At 30.3% G+C, this 13,894-nt stretch overlaps 2 protein-coding genes across 3 annotated transcripts; one reads left to right on the top strand and one right to left on the bottom strand.

Annotated features, from left to right (window-relative positions):
- The first annotated feature begins 278 nt into the window (after positions 1-278).
- LOC137812003 (NAC transcription factor 25-like) lies at positions 279-2,202 on the top strand. The gene is made up of 3 exons (XM_068613875.1): positions 279-632; positions 1,071-1,384; positions 1,468-2,202. Exons 1-3 carry the CDS (start codon positions 449-451, stop codon positions 2,020-2,022), a joined length of 1,053 nt encoding a protein of 350 aa, XP_068469976.1. The 5' UTR covers positions 279-448; the 3' UTR covers positions 2,023-2,202.
- Positions 2,203-8,683: 6,481 nt separating this feature from the next.
- Positions 8,684-12,722, bottom strand: LOC137812001 (serine carboxypeptidase-like 31). Of its 2 annotated transcripts, XM_068613874.1 has the most exons (11): positions 12,562-12,722; positions 12,071-12,282; positions 11,572-11,679; positions 11,171-11,266; positions 10,924-11,016; positions 10,762-10,844; positions 10,130-10,417; positions 9,686-9,816; positions 9,438-9,533; positions 9,225-9,330; positions 8,684-8,995 (listed from the first exon to the last, which is right to left on the bottom strand). In XM_068613874.1, exons 2-11 carry the CDS (start codon positions 12,114-12,116, stop codon positions 8,849-8,851), a joined length of 1,194 nt encoding a protein of 397 aa, XP_068469975.1. In that variant the 5' UTR covers positions 12,117-12,282; positions 12,562-12,722; the 3' UTR covers positions 8,684-8,848. The 2 variants fall into 2 exon arrangements, with proteins under 2 accessions (XP_068469975.1, XP_068469974.1); XM_068613873.1 differs by lacking the exon at positions 12,562-12,722 and having other exon boundaries at positions 12,071-12,512.
- Between the last annotated feature and the right edge of the window lie 1,172 nt (positions 12,723-13,894).

Genomic DNA, 13,894 nt, shown 5'->3' with positions numbered 1-13,894 from the left:
GCATAATATTCTACATATACATTATTGTTAGGTTAATAAAGTATTAAATATTACCGATATGTAATCTTTGTCTAAGAATTTGATAAATGAGTTAAAAAAGTTGAGCTGTTCCATTACATTTTTGTATCTAAACCTTGTGTTAAGAAGAGTGAGTGTGAGAGATGGTTGTTTTCATAAGAAAAGCATGACATGAAAAGCGTTTCATTCTTAAACTCCTTCTCGTTCCGTGGTCCCCACACCATCTCTTCTCATCATCCCGTTTATCATAACAACTCATCATGCATACCAAAACTTCACACCCCACTCTCCCTTTCTTAACCTTTTTCCCGCTTTCATCCAAACTCCCATTTCATCTCGCCGCTACTTTTTTCCAATTTCATCATCATAAACTAAGAACATCCTCAATCAAATCAAATCAAATCAACTTTTTCTTCTCCAAACTGAATGCATGGACAGCACCGATTCATCATCAGCGTCTCAGCACCCACACCTCCCTCCGGGCTTTCGCTTCCACCCCACCGACGAAGAACTCGTCGTTCACTACCTCAAGAGAAAAGCTTCTTCTACACCCCTTCCCGTCGCCATCATCGCCGACGTTGATCTCTACAAGTTCGACCCCTGGGAGCTCCCAAGTACGCAACTTTCTCACACCCCACTTCATCTTTTCATCCATTTCTTCAAACCCATGTTTTTGATTGTTGTAATCACCACACTTCTTTTTGCTTTCTTTCTATCATATCATCCAACGTTGCTATAACAAATGTAAAAACTGTCTGTCGGCAGATCGTTTTATGCATCGGGTTTAGGTTGTTAAGGGTGTGTTTGAATTATGTTTAAGCAATATTAATTTGGATTAAGATTGATTTTACAATGATATTGTTTATATTTAAGTTTTTACTACAAAAGTAAATTAATATTAAAATATAGTACGGGATTTATTCTATCTACTTATAAGTTAACTGAATTGCTTTAGCTTGTAATCAAATTTGCCTCATATCTCTTCTTGATTATAAAGAGTTTGTTTTGAGTTGCAATGTTTTTTTTTTTTTCATTTGTTTCTGGTTTTGTAGGTAAAGCAACTTTTGGTGAACAAGAGTGGTACTTTTTCAGTCCAAGGGATCGGAAGTACCCAAATGGGGTGAGACCCAACAGAGCTGCTACTTCTGGGTATTGGAAGGCCACGGGAACTGACAAGCCAATACTAACATCTGATGGGCACCAGAAAGTTGGAGTTAAGAAAGCACTTGTTTTCTACGGTGGAAAGCCTCCAAAAGGGGTTAAAACCAATTGGATCATGCATGAGTATAGGCTTGTTCATGATTCCTTTAACTCGACCTCAAAACCCCCTCCTCTTGTTCCTCCAAACAAGAAAAATTCCCTCAGGGTATATATAGAACAATGTTTTTGTTTTCTAAATGCTTTTTTTTTTCGAATGAATTTGATTTTTTATGTTTTTTGGTGTTGTAGCTGGATAATTGGGTTTTGTGTCGAATATACAAGAAAAGCAACAGCAGCATCCTAACAAGGCCACCCTTGATGGAGCAAGGAGAGGAGCTTTCAATGGAGAACATGCTTCCAACGATGTCAACTTTGTCAATGGCTAATAATAATACTCAAAATTCAAAACCTCAATCTTCGAGAGGTACGAGCTATGGACCACTGGGACTTGAAAATGATGACAACTTCTTCGATGGAATCTTAGCCGTTGATCATCAGAGCATGCAAAGTGGTTCTGATTCTCACCTTTTCTCTCCAAACTCAAAGGGTGGCAACTTTCCTATGAAACGTGCACTCACATCACAGCAACTTTGGAACGAGACAGGGTCTCCGGGGTCATCTTCTTCATGTAAGCGATTCCATGGTGATCTTAACAGTGGAACTGAGGACAACGATTCCTTTGTTTCCTTGCTTAGCCAGTTTCCTCAGAACGCAACTTTTCAACCAAACGCGATTCATGGGTCCGTTGGGGATGGTGCGCAGAGACAGCAACAGTTTCAGCTTCCTGGTATAAATTGGAACTGATCCATAATTAATAGTGTGGTTTAGCTTAGATTACACACACCTGATGAAAATGTAACACCATTATATTTAGAACTTTATGTTTGTCTTAGTATCTTCACCTTCTTTTCACCTGTAATCATAACATGCAGAAAATAGGAAGAGATAAGACTTTAGGCATATGTTATACATATGTTGATCAAACTTCAAGTTTACAAATTATACTGATACAACCTCCTAATCAAAATCTTACATATGGAAACAAAATTTAGGAGAAAGGACTAACAGCAGAGATAAAAGGTAATACGATTTCATCATATTGCCTTATTTTTAATCACTACTTAACTTTATTATGCGTTTATACATTTAGTGGAATATTTACCCTCACTAATTGTAGAACAGATTTATATGTCTTATTATAGTTTTTAATTCTTGTTGAAGTGAAAGTAGTTTGTCACAATTATTTGATGTAGAAGAGAAATACATAATGAGGTGCCAAGTGAGTCCCACCACTCTTTGTTTTTCAAAAAAGAATCTCGTAAGCTCGTAACCAACTACCTTCCTTACTAATAATGTTTTCGGCGTTTAGGTAAGATAGACATGCATGAAAATAAAAGGTTTATAATTGACAATTTTTGTATTTTTAGAAGTAAGAAGGTTTTTTTTTTTAATTATAAAAGGTTAAAAAAGTAAGCATGACAAAGTGAATTGACTTCTAAGCCCATCATAATTTAATGAGTTGACTTAGTATTTTTAACCGTAACTTGCACTAATGGTTGTCTTGTCTAACCTGCTAAATTGACGGGACTACGATTGAATGCATTAACGGATCGATTCTGGTTTTTTTAATATTAAAAATTGAAATAAAAAATAACTTAAAAGATTTTTTTTTATTATATTATTTGAATAATGTAAATATGAAGTAATATTTTAATTGAAATCATTATCACTTACAATAATAAAATAATTTAATATGTATAAATGTAACAATTGTAATATCTCAAATATTTTATAAATAATTGTTATAAAATTAGAAATTTGGAGTAAATTTTTCCTTTTTTAATAAAATTTTCTTAGAGAAAACATTAATCATAATATAACATCATAGATATAAATGTAGGTCAATATTTTATATTTTTATAATTATTCATAATATATTACAAAAACATATAATTTTTTTATAATAAAAAGAGTTTTATATCAAAATAAATAACTATTTATATATTTTATATATCCTAAAGATATTAAAACTAAGTTTTAATTGAGCATGTTTTGCTTCTACTCATACCATATATTCATATGAAAAAAAAACACGAAAATGAATGAGGTCTTTTTAAATCTTAAATGTTAATCATAATAGACTTAGATCCATTATAAACCATGGGACCTAGAATTTGATTTACAACCATAACGTTCAATCTCATTTTATCATACATAAGGATCCATATTCTACTCCTGATGATCCACTATAAACATCAAAAGTTACTTGGGAAGTGATTATTAGATGATTAAGTATTTCTCACTAAAAACATTGATACAATCATAATTATTTATAATTATCTTGGTAATGTTGAACAGGTATCAGACAGTCTCACGCTTGACTATGAATATCCTAACACTATTTTGAATTATCTAGATATTCACATACTTGATAAATACTTCCTTAGATCCACTATGGTCAGTGTTTTTCATCCCACAATGTACCAAACTGTGACTTTTCAAACACAAACACTCATATATTAACATGGTCTAAATTCATTGTAACAAAGTCTATGACTTTTTCTCAACTAAAATACTCTTTAACATTTTCAAATATCATATAACATGATAATTATTAAGATACATCACATTTGTCTTAACTAATAATCTATGCACAACGTTCAAATAGATAAAAAAATATATGAAAATAGTAATAGAGTATATATATAACTTTTTTTTATCCAAAATCATTAAATAAAAAATTATTTATTTTTATTATTATTTTAAATGTTGTTGTAAGTTAAAAGTTGAGTATCTAAGTCAAAGAGTTGTTGGATGATCCTTCCAGCTAAGCTTGTGTTGTGTTTATAGGGGTTAGGAGGGAGGATTGTTCTTAAGCCCACTAGGAAGGGCCCAAGGTACAAAAATTAATCTTTGGGGTTCATTGGTCACATAATTGGTCGGTACAAGGATGATTAGCTTTTATAAGGGGTTCATGAGTATTTCTTGAATTATAAAAAGATGATGTTTGAAATAATGAAAAATAAAATTATAATCAAAGCAAAAACTTTCAATAAATAATCATATATGAGTTAGTATATCATAGAAAAATAAAATAAAAATATATAAACTAATAAAGATTATTAGTGAGCAAAATAAAGATAAATTAAATAACATATTCAAAAATTGAATAAAAAGAACCATAATTATAAAGTTCACAAAACTGACGAATTCGTAACTCGAGATAAATTAAATGACATATAAATATAAATAAATAAATTAAATCTGATAAATTAAATAGTATAACTATAAATTAATTAACAGAATTATTACTTGGAGATAAATTATATGATCTAAATGTAAACAAAACAAATAAAACTAGTGTATAACTAGTGATTAAATAATATAATTATAAATTCAAAAACAAAATCATTGCGTAATAGGAGAAAAAATAAATTACATAAATATATAAACAAATAAAAAGGATTAGTACTTAATAATAAATAACATAATTATAAATTAATAAACATAACCTTGTACTGAATAAGATGAATTAATAACAAATTCAAATAAATAAATAGGACAACACTAAAAATTAAGTAATATAATTATAAATTAATAAATAATATTAAAATAAATTAAATGATATAAATATAACTAAATAAATTGGATGATTTATGTAACTGAAAATAAATTAAATAACATAAATATAAATAAATAAAAAGACTCCAATGTAACTAGAAATTAAATTAAATAATATAAATATAAAAAAATATAGTTTAAAATAAATTAAAGTAACAATAAAGTACGCATAAATTTATTAAAATTAATATAAAAAGTTTTATCTCTCTCCACTCTTTCCTAATTGATTTGATACACTAAAATTAGAGCTAGAATTGATTTTAAAATATCCTAGAATTCAATGCTCAAAATTCTCTCTCTCTCTCATCCTGCATCTTTTTATCTTTTCTTTTTAAATTTTTTTAATCATAATTATATTCATTAAATGTAATATTATCGCTTTATATATTTTTATCTTTTTTTTCTATGCATTCTTATCTCTTACATTAGAAAGTATTGTTTTAATAATTTTTTTATAATTAATTTTTTGTTTTCTTTTTATTATTATTTTCAATTTACTTAATCTCAATACTTCTTAAAAATTATTTGATTTTTTTTTCTAATATTCATACTTTATCTAGATAAAATATAAATTTATTCGCAATAATTAAAGCGTAAAATATTCGTTTTCTTATTTTTAAAGTAAAAATAAAATAAATAATATAGTTATTTAAAAATATGAATGTCTTAATAATCATCTTAATTAATATTAACTAATCAATTAAATTTATAAAATATTTATATAATTGAATATATTTTAAAATTTAATATATATATATATAATAAAATATATAAAAAAAAATTTTAAAAAAAATGACAAACTAGTAAAGGCAATGAATATTTCTAGCCTGTCTGTTTAAGTAGTCAAGAAGTCGCACCTTAATTTTGAGAAATCTGAGTGAATCAGTCCAAAAAAAAAAAATTAAACTTACTCGTTTTTTAACCCCTATTTTAGAAGTAAAATTTTCAAAAAGAAGAGATAAAATAAATGAACAGACAAAATAAAATATATTAAAAGAAGTGAATGATCTTGCAAATCCTTATCCTATATTTGTTGTCTTTCCTAGTGTTATATATCGTATAATATGGTATCTGATTTACGCAAAACAAAATCATTTTGTGTAAAAGTTTCTTGGACTACTCCTCCTGAAAATAACATGATCATCCAACGTTTTCATATTTCACAGAATTTTGACTTTGTAATTCTCACAACATGCAGGATTGGAGAAGAGATTAATCCCACCAATTAGAAGAATGTAAATTAAATTCCATTGGTTTAGATTTTTAATTGAATTGAATTTGAATAAAATCAATCAGATATGATGATAATGGATTCAAGTATTAGATTGTGATTTACAACCAAATACATTTTTTAAAAATCTATTGATGTAAAAGATAGAAGAGTTAGAAAAAAGAGGGGAATGACGCTAAATAAAAAAATAAATTATGGGACGGAATAAATTATTAATTCAAAAAAACATATAAAGTCATTCAACTTTATTGAATGTTTTTTATAAAATATTTGTACTTTGTATTTTTATTTGGCTACATACGGGCCTTTACTTTATGGTTGGGCTTTTTTGTTTGGCACTGTTTGGGCTGCCTGCCTCTGTTATTTTTCTGCTTTTTATACCCGCTTGTATCTTTTGTAACACACTGAAATATAATACTCTTTTTCTCTTCACAACTTTTTTTACGTTCTCTCATATCCCTTCTCCCTTTCTCTTGTGTTAGGGTTTCTCTGGATTCTTGTTTCTCCCATTTCAATCAGGAGATGGCAGAGTTGAAGCAGAAGAATGCAAAAGAAATCAGTTTTGAAACAAGAGAATGAGGAGATGAGGTTGACCAAGAAATCACGAAGGACATTCTGTTGTTTATTAAATACACTACTAATCACTTCATTCATTTAATTAGACCTTTTACTCTTGGTGTGAGGCTTGCTTCTTAGTTTTGCAATTGTGATAGTTTTAACAAGGTTTTTCATTTGAGTAGATCTTGAATTCCAACTTTGAGACATTAAAACCATAAATTTTTAGGTGAAAAACTAATGTGTTGTCAAAATATTATAGAGGCACACACATTGAATAGCAAGATGAATGACCAGTTTGTGTTTATCTGGGATGACTATTACTATCTTTTTTGACTTTTGTGAAAGTTATTGTTTAGTGAATACATGTTAAGCATGAACTTTTGACTGCATGTATATATGTTTTTTTTTCATATGGATTGGGTCACTCTAAAAGTTCTTTATTTTTTTTGTAATTTCAATATTTTTTAACGAGAAACCTAACAAATTTGATCATGCATATTATCCCTCAAATTAACCTCAAAACAAATCCGATCACTATTTTTTCATCATTAAAATCTAGAAACATTTTTTCATCCGATCACTCAATAGTGTCTTACTGAATTTAGTGTTCAGTAATTTATCCCGTAGCTCATACTAAACAAACTCTTGATACTACTGTTAGTAAAATGAAAACTAATGGAACTTTGGGAAACAGAAAGGTTAAAAACTTTTAATTTGAAGAATAAGTAACTATATGAAAATTCATAAATGAGAATGTTTATATATAAACTCACAACTAATTCGAAATTCTTTAAATATTTAACCCACTATTATTGAAATAAACACAAAAGATAAAATTGACAATAATAACAAAAGATACATGTATATTTAACATTAATCCAAACAAACACACACTACATTGTTATTTAACAAAGTTTCCTGTTAACAGATTTTTTTACTTTAATTTTGTAACTCGGAAACCTTATTAAAATAGAAAAGGAAAATGTATGTAAAACATGTACATTTTCAATACTTTCACTAATATATGTCACAGGTGGGATCATGAGGGCTTAAAGTAGCCACTGCAAAGTCATATTTAATGTTGTGGATAATCTCGTGAGTGAAGCTGCTACAAAATATCTCCAACAAGGAGGGATTCATGATATAAAGAGTAGTCTACAAGAATTTAGTATATAAAATTATTTTTAACCTAGTGTGTTTAACATGAGAGTGTTACTTTTGTTAAGTGGTGTGAAACTTTCCTTTGGTGGCTGACAAAGTGGAACAAAAAGGAACAGCCACCAGCAATTGATGGCATGGTGTCTATTTTCATACACACCATGATGATTCCTCCAGCTTCATATTTTCTGAATACACCAGAATCTCAGGCCAGCACCATCACTAAACTACTTATGCTTATAACCTAGTGATGTTATATGTCTTATATATTGAATACATCAGTTACAACTAAAGATATAGATATTTCATATAAATGAAAATAGGGTAGAATTCCTTAAACATGTTTTAATGTTTTATAATGTTTTAGTTGACAGTGAGAGTAATTTGCCGAAGCCTTTGACATGCTTGAAACTTTTTCAGATGTTCTACAACTCTAGAAAATCATTTGAATCTAATACACAATTGCTTGAGGATATTAGCAAAGCTTTCTATCTTCCTTACGGAGAAACACAAAGCCCTCCAAGATTGATCTCTCTCTGCGTTATTCAGTGCCAAAAATGAAAGTTATAACTATGCAGAAGCTGAAGTTCAGTCGGTCCTTTAAACACATTAATTGTTGTACAAAGCTTTGGCCTGCATCAAGTAATTTCCCTACCTGCTTTAAGAAATGGTTTCGGATATAATATATAATATCTGTCAATCCAAAAGCCTTAAAACCAGGCCAATTTATCTAAAGTTGAAGTCAAGATAATAAGAAATAATCATTGTATTTTTTTTAGAAAAGGGTTTATTGTGTCGTATTCATATTCCTCTCTTCGTACCTTTCACTGGAACTTTTGAATTTCGGCGTAAGGATTTTATTTGTTTAATGCAATGGATTGTGGCTACAGCTTCGCATTTTGTATAGGGTGAATAGGGAGCAAACTCTTTTATTCATTACATTTGCATAGGGTTGCTTCGCATTTTAACAATATGATAGGTATTAGCTATTGCTAATGTAAGAGCAAAATCTTCATATGGGGTCACACAAAGAGCACCCAATATGATTATTATACAGATTTCTTATTTTGTAGAAGGTGGTGATTCTCCATTGAGAAAGGAAGTGAAGAACGCAAGTGAATTGCTTGGTTTAAAACAGGGAACTGCATGCCCAGCTCCTCGAAACGTTGCAAATGTTAGCCCCTCGTATTCTTCAAACCATCCACTAACCTGTTCCAATCAGATTACAACATTAACATACCAAAAAAAGAAAGTTAATTCAACCAAAACTATCTTCGTCTCAGTATAATAATAACTTACTAAAAATGAGTGATTATAAAAAAAGTATTGGACGAATTGCTTTGCATATAAACTATATATCATGAACTATATTCAGACAAGAATTGGATTTTTCTGTAAGAAAATTAAGCGAATTTGTTTTTCATGATTTAACAATTACCTCGTTTTCATGGTACCAAGGCCTCCATGATTTAGTGACAGGCAAGGCAAGAGAGCTTAAGCTATATCTTGTGGACAACACTGGTACTCTACCATCTGTGTCTCCACTGAAACATCCAACAACACAACATGATGAAAAGAAGCTTCTGGAAAATTCAGTAGCAAGCACAATTCCGTGAATATATTGAGATTCATAATATATTCAATGGTTTACCTGTAAACCCAAATCCTAAGTCCTGCTGAAATAAGTTTCTTGTAAATTGGGATGACAGATGGCTTTGAATCGGCCCAGTCATTGAATATCTTGTTGCTACATTTCATAATTAAAAATCATTCAGCAAAAGATAATCACATAATTAATAATATAATATGTATGCGCTATCTAAGATTTTATGTATATTGTTGGATTAGTGCATTTCTAATGTTGTCATGACAGGAAAGCTAAAAGGGTTAAAAAATTACTTGCAAATGCTCCAATTCTTTAGATTGTGACCATCACTGGCATGAAGAGCCTTCTGAACATCTGGTTTATTATAAAAAGCTTTAGCATAGTCATCAAGGCATGGATCATAGCCACCCAACATCCTAGGCATCTAGTCAACCAAATTAAATAGGTTAGTGTCTCAGAACACTTATATACTCAATAAATCAATCAAGTTTTGTTTAAATTAATCATTTCAAATTACTCACAATAATAAATTCATAAAAGTACAGTGTTTATAGTTGTTATAAAAATGACTGATTATCTTTTTAGTTAATGAGTTTTCCAATTCTACAGTATAATGCTCATTCAAATTATTCGTTCACCAACAGATCTATATTCCATGGACAACAACTTTTGTTTAAAGCGGTTTTCTTTTTTCCCTGGAAAAAGTATGGTATGAGTAAGATATTTTCTTCACGCACCATTTTAGATGTAAGCTTCATGGAAGTTTGCATGGATTGATCGTCTGAACGTGCTGTACTGGCAAAGCAGACAGAGGTGTAGAGACTGTAGATATCAATTTCGTTGTATTGTTTGAGTACTTCATCCACAGCTTGACTACAATCTTGGTTACGCCATGGATCACTGCTGTTAAAGTCACAACTTGTCTTGATTATTTTATGAGTTTCATCAGATATCACTGCATGGCTCCAAGCATAATCAACCAGGCCCATCCAATCCTCAGCATCAGATGTTTCAGGGTTACCCAACTGCAAAAGAATTTCAAAAAAATAAATATTAATACTTTCTCCTTCATATTAGTTATTTGCACAACTTTATACATGCCCAATGAGAGAGGGTTCAATCCATACACTAGCACACTGAAATTTTTAAATTATAGTGATAAGAAGTAAAGATTTTTCTTTACAAATTTCTCAGCTATTGAAAGTGGAACATGATGTGGATAAGAGGTCTATTTTCAATTCCTACGGTTTGAACTAAAATATAGAAATGCTAGACTAGATGGAAAACAAATTTTAGTAAAGGAAGATTCGTTGTGCCATGATTTTTATCAAGCAAATTGTTTTGACTTTTAATTTATGTAGGACCATACCAGAATACCCTTGAGATCAATATAGAGAGAGGGGTCCTTGTTCCTATCATGGATGAGTTCAGCCAGCTCTGGTACATACTTTCCTGAAAATAAATGATCAATTTCATTAGAATAATTGACCAGAAATGAGTTGTGCAGAAAAAGGTATTTCAATTTCAATACCTGCATAGCTCTCCCCTGCTATGTAAAATGGCCTCGTTCTGTATGATGGAAACTTTTGGAACCAATTGCGAAGAAAGGAGTAAGCATCGTTAGCTGTCACAAATAATAGAAAGAGTATAGTGGAATTTGTCAGAGATCTGCTTTCCATAATTAAGCTTCGAACAATAGAAAATGTGACCCACATTCAAGAAAATGGCGGAGTGGTTGCTGCATAATATGCAGCAGCAGCATTAAGATAAGTATTGACCTGTTAAATCATCTCCCAATTGGTCATAGTCACTGCTTGTATTTGAGTATGAAAAGCCAACTCCAACAGGAGATTCCAGGAATAACATGCTGGCTTCTGCAACATCACATATACAATCATTTCTTAGCACCAAATAAAAAGAAAAAACATATTTGTTATATCAAAAAAATAGTACGAGATCTAATAAATAATGTGATAAAAAACAGAAATAAAAAAGTTCTTGTATAAATTATTATTGGAGTTGTTTAATAAATAGTACATCGGAATAAATAATAATTTTGAGGGGACCAATAATGGAGCTCTAGCTGTGGTTCACCATCAAAATTTGATAGAATATGGCATGAAAAGAAAGTGATATTGTGGCAGAAAGTATGTATATTTAGTAGTGGTCATCACGATACCTCTGTTCCATGAGAAGTTATTAAATTTGAGGCCCTGGCCATCAGTGTCCACTAAAAATGGACCAATCTCCTGTGTTGCTCCGTATCCCACAGAAGAGCACCCAGGACCTGTAGCATAAAATCATGTTGTCACCTAAGCAGAGAACATCAGCAACAACAAACACAAAATGAAACCACAAGTGTTGCAAACGCTCTCTCATTAGCTGCCACCTAATACTATCCCACTCCACCTAAACAAAATAAAAACCTAGAGCTCATAACTTATTTTCATTGTTGATAAGGACACGGCTTTCTCCTTAAACATACATACGAATGACACAAGTGATGGAAATGTAACACCACCCCAACGAAAGATGTGACATATGTAGTTTTATAGTATTATGAGCTTGACATGTTTGATCATAGATCTGTAACCACACACACTATTCACTCAGATTTTGCTTCCGAATGTTCCACACAGCAAATTAAAACAAAGACATTAACTATTATCTGCTTTTACCTCCATTAAGCCAAAGCACCAATGGTTTCTCTTCTGGCTTGTTCATAGCCTCATAGAACCAGTAAAAGAGTGCTCTTCCATTGGTTTCATTGACTGTGACATATCCAGCATAGTGCTGGAAATTTACCTTAGGCTGGCCAGGCAAGTTAGTGACAAGATCACCATTATAACCAGAGCTCAATGTCCTGCCACCACCCCAATATTGGCTATGCCTAGTAGCAAATGAAAGAGCAGGCTTATAAGATAGAAAAAGTAAAAGCACCAACAGGGTGTATAAACTAGTCAGCTTTAATACAATGTTATCCATATTATGGAAGCTCATGACTAGTACAAGAGACTCAGAGATCCTCTTTTGAATGAAATTTGTTGCAGGAGAAAGAGAGTTGCATGTGTATTTATAATGAGTGATGATGAAGGAGGAATACTTGGTTCCACTATGCCTCATCATGGGTAGAAATTTTGGAAAAGTAGATAGGATGAGAGCGCCCTACCTGGCAACATCTTTATCTCTCTCACTCTCCTTTTTGCCTCTTGTTGGTTGAAGATGCTATATGACGTTTTTCATGGATTTTAGGTAGTTTCTAGATCATATTCATGCATGGAACAAGAGTGAGTGGAACAACCAATTGTGATAATATGGGTGGTTCAACATGAATCTCATGTATTCACATGGATAAATTTATAAGCCGAAATTCATCAATTTAACAACCATTATACACTTCTTTCAGTTTCATAGATATTCTAGTTTACATTTTAGATTGAGTTCTTGTTAAAATAAAAATCATAGAAAAGTCAAGTGTGTTATTGTATATATCAGAATATATTGTTATTCTATTTCCCTCTAGCTTTCCATTGGTTGTTAATAAAAACTGTCACTTCTGTCTTAAAACAAAGCTTAGAAGGAAAAAAATAAATAAATAATGATATGATTGTTTGTTCTTATCCATCCAAATATATTCGATACGTATGTCATGTATTGGAATTAATAGGTCTCACTTTTCTGTAAGGTACAAATATAGTAGAAGTAACAACAGTCCCACCAGTAGTTTTTGACCAAAAGAAAACTTAATAACCAATGGATAAATAATTTCTTTTATAACATAATAATATTAAGAAAATAATGTTGTTGAAAACATATAAAAACATTTAAACAAAAGAAATTTCCACAAGACCTGCAAGAGAAAAAAAGGAGTTGTATTTAGGAGAAAATTTCAAAATTTGCATCTGATAGCACAAGTCATGTTTCCTTCTTAGTTTTATTCTTATTATTATTCTTTAATCAATCTATGAAATGGTTTCCAAAAATCTATATACTTTTATTTGCTTGCCAAAATGATTCCGTGATGTAAGAATAGCAAATAAGAATGGACAAGCATGATCGATATTAGCGAATGAGAATCTATTTTTAATTGGTTAGCCTTAATTAGTGCTACTATTTCCTTGTATAAAGAAATGGCACGAAAATAAAAAAAGATCATTTGTGAAAACTAGTGGTATTTAAATTCACATTAGGTACAAGTTATTTTAATTAGGTTTATTTACCTAAAAATCATTCAAGTCCAAAAATTGTAAAACTTTATTCAACTAATTAAATAAATATGAAAAATAAAATAGCATAATAATATTATTTTAAAATAATATTCTATAAAAAAATTACCCAAAAAAATTGTATATTTAACTATTTGTTTTTAAAGGTTTAATTAATTAACGTACACACAGAGCTTATAGAATAAATTTTATTGGATATATATGGAACAAATTCTTAAAAAGAGGGGGAAAGGACAAAGAAGTAATATCCACACCTGATATTATTTAAAATATTGT

This window comes from Phaseolus vulgaris, chromosome 2 (assembly GCF_000499845.2).
Source record: "Phaseolus vulgaris cultivar G19833 chromosome 2, P. vulgaris v2.0, whole genome shotgun sequence".
NCBI lineage: Eukaryota > Viridiplantae > Streptophyta > Magnoliopsida > Fabales > Fabaceae > Phaseolus > Phaseolus vulgaris.
This window is presented reverse-complemented; position numbering and strand designations above follow the sequence as displayed.

Coding starts and splice junctions, on each gene's coding strand:
- LOC137812003 (XM_068613875.1), top strand. CDS start 449: ATGGACAGCACCGATTCATCATCAGCGTCTCAGCACCCACACCTCCCT. Junction 633..1,070: donor CGACCCCTGGGAGCTCCCAA/GTACGCAACTTT, acceptor CTGGTTTTGTAG/GTAAAGCAACTTTTGGTGAA. Junction 1,385..1,467: donor ACAAGAAAAATTCCCTCAGG/GTATATATAGAA, acceptor TTGGTGTTGTAG/CTGGATAATTGGGTTTTGTG.
- LOC137812001 (XM_068613873.1), bottom strand. CDS start 12,392: ATGAGCTTCCATAATATGGATAACATTGTATTAAAGCTGACTAGTTTA. Junction 10,418..10,761: donor TTGATCTCAAGGGTATTCTG/GTATGGTCCTAC, acceptor ATTCTTTTGCAG/TTGGGTAACCCTGAAACATC. Junction 8,996..9,224: donor CTTGGTACCATGAAAACGAG/GTAATTGTTAAA, acceptor TGATTGGAACAG/GTTAGTGGATGGTTTGAAGA.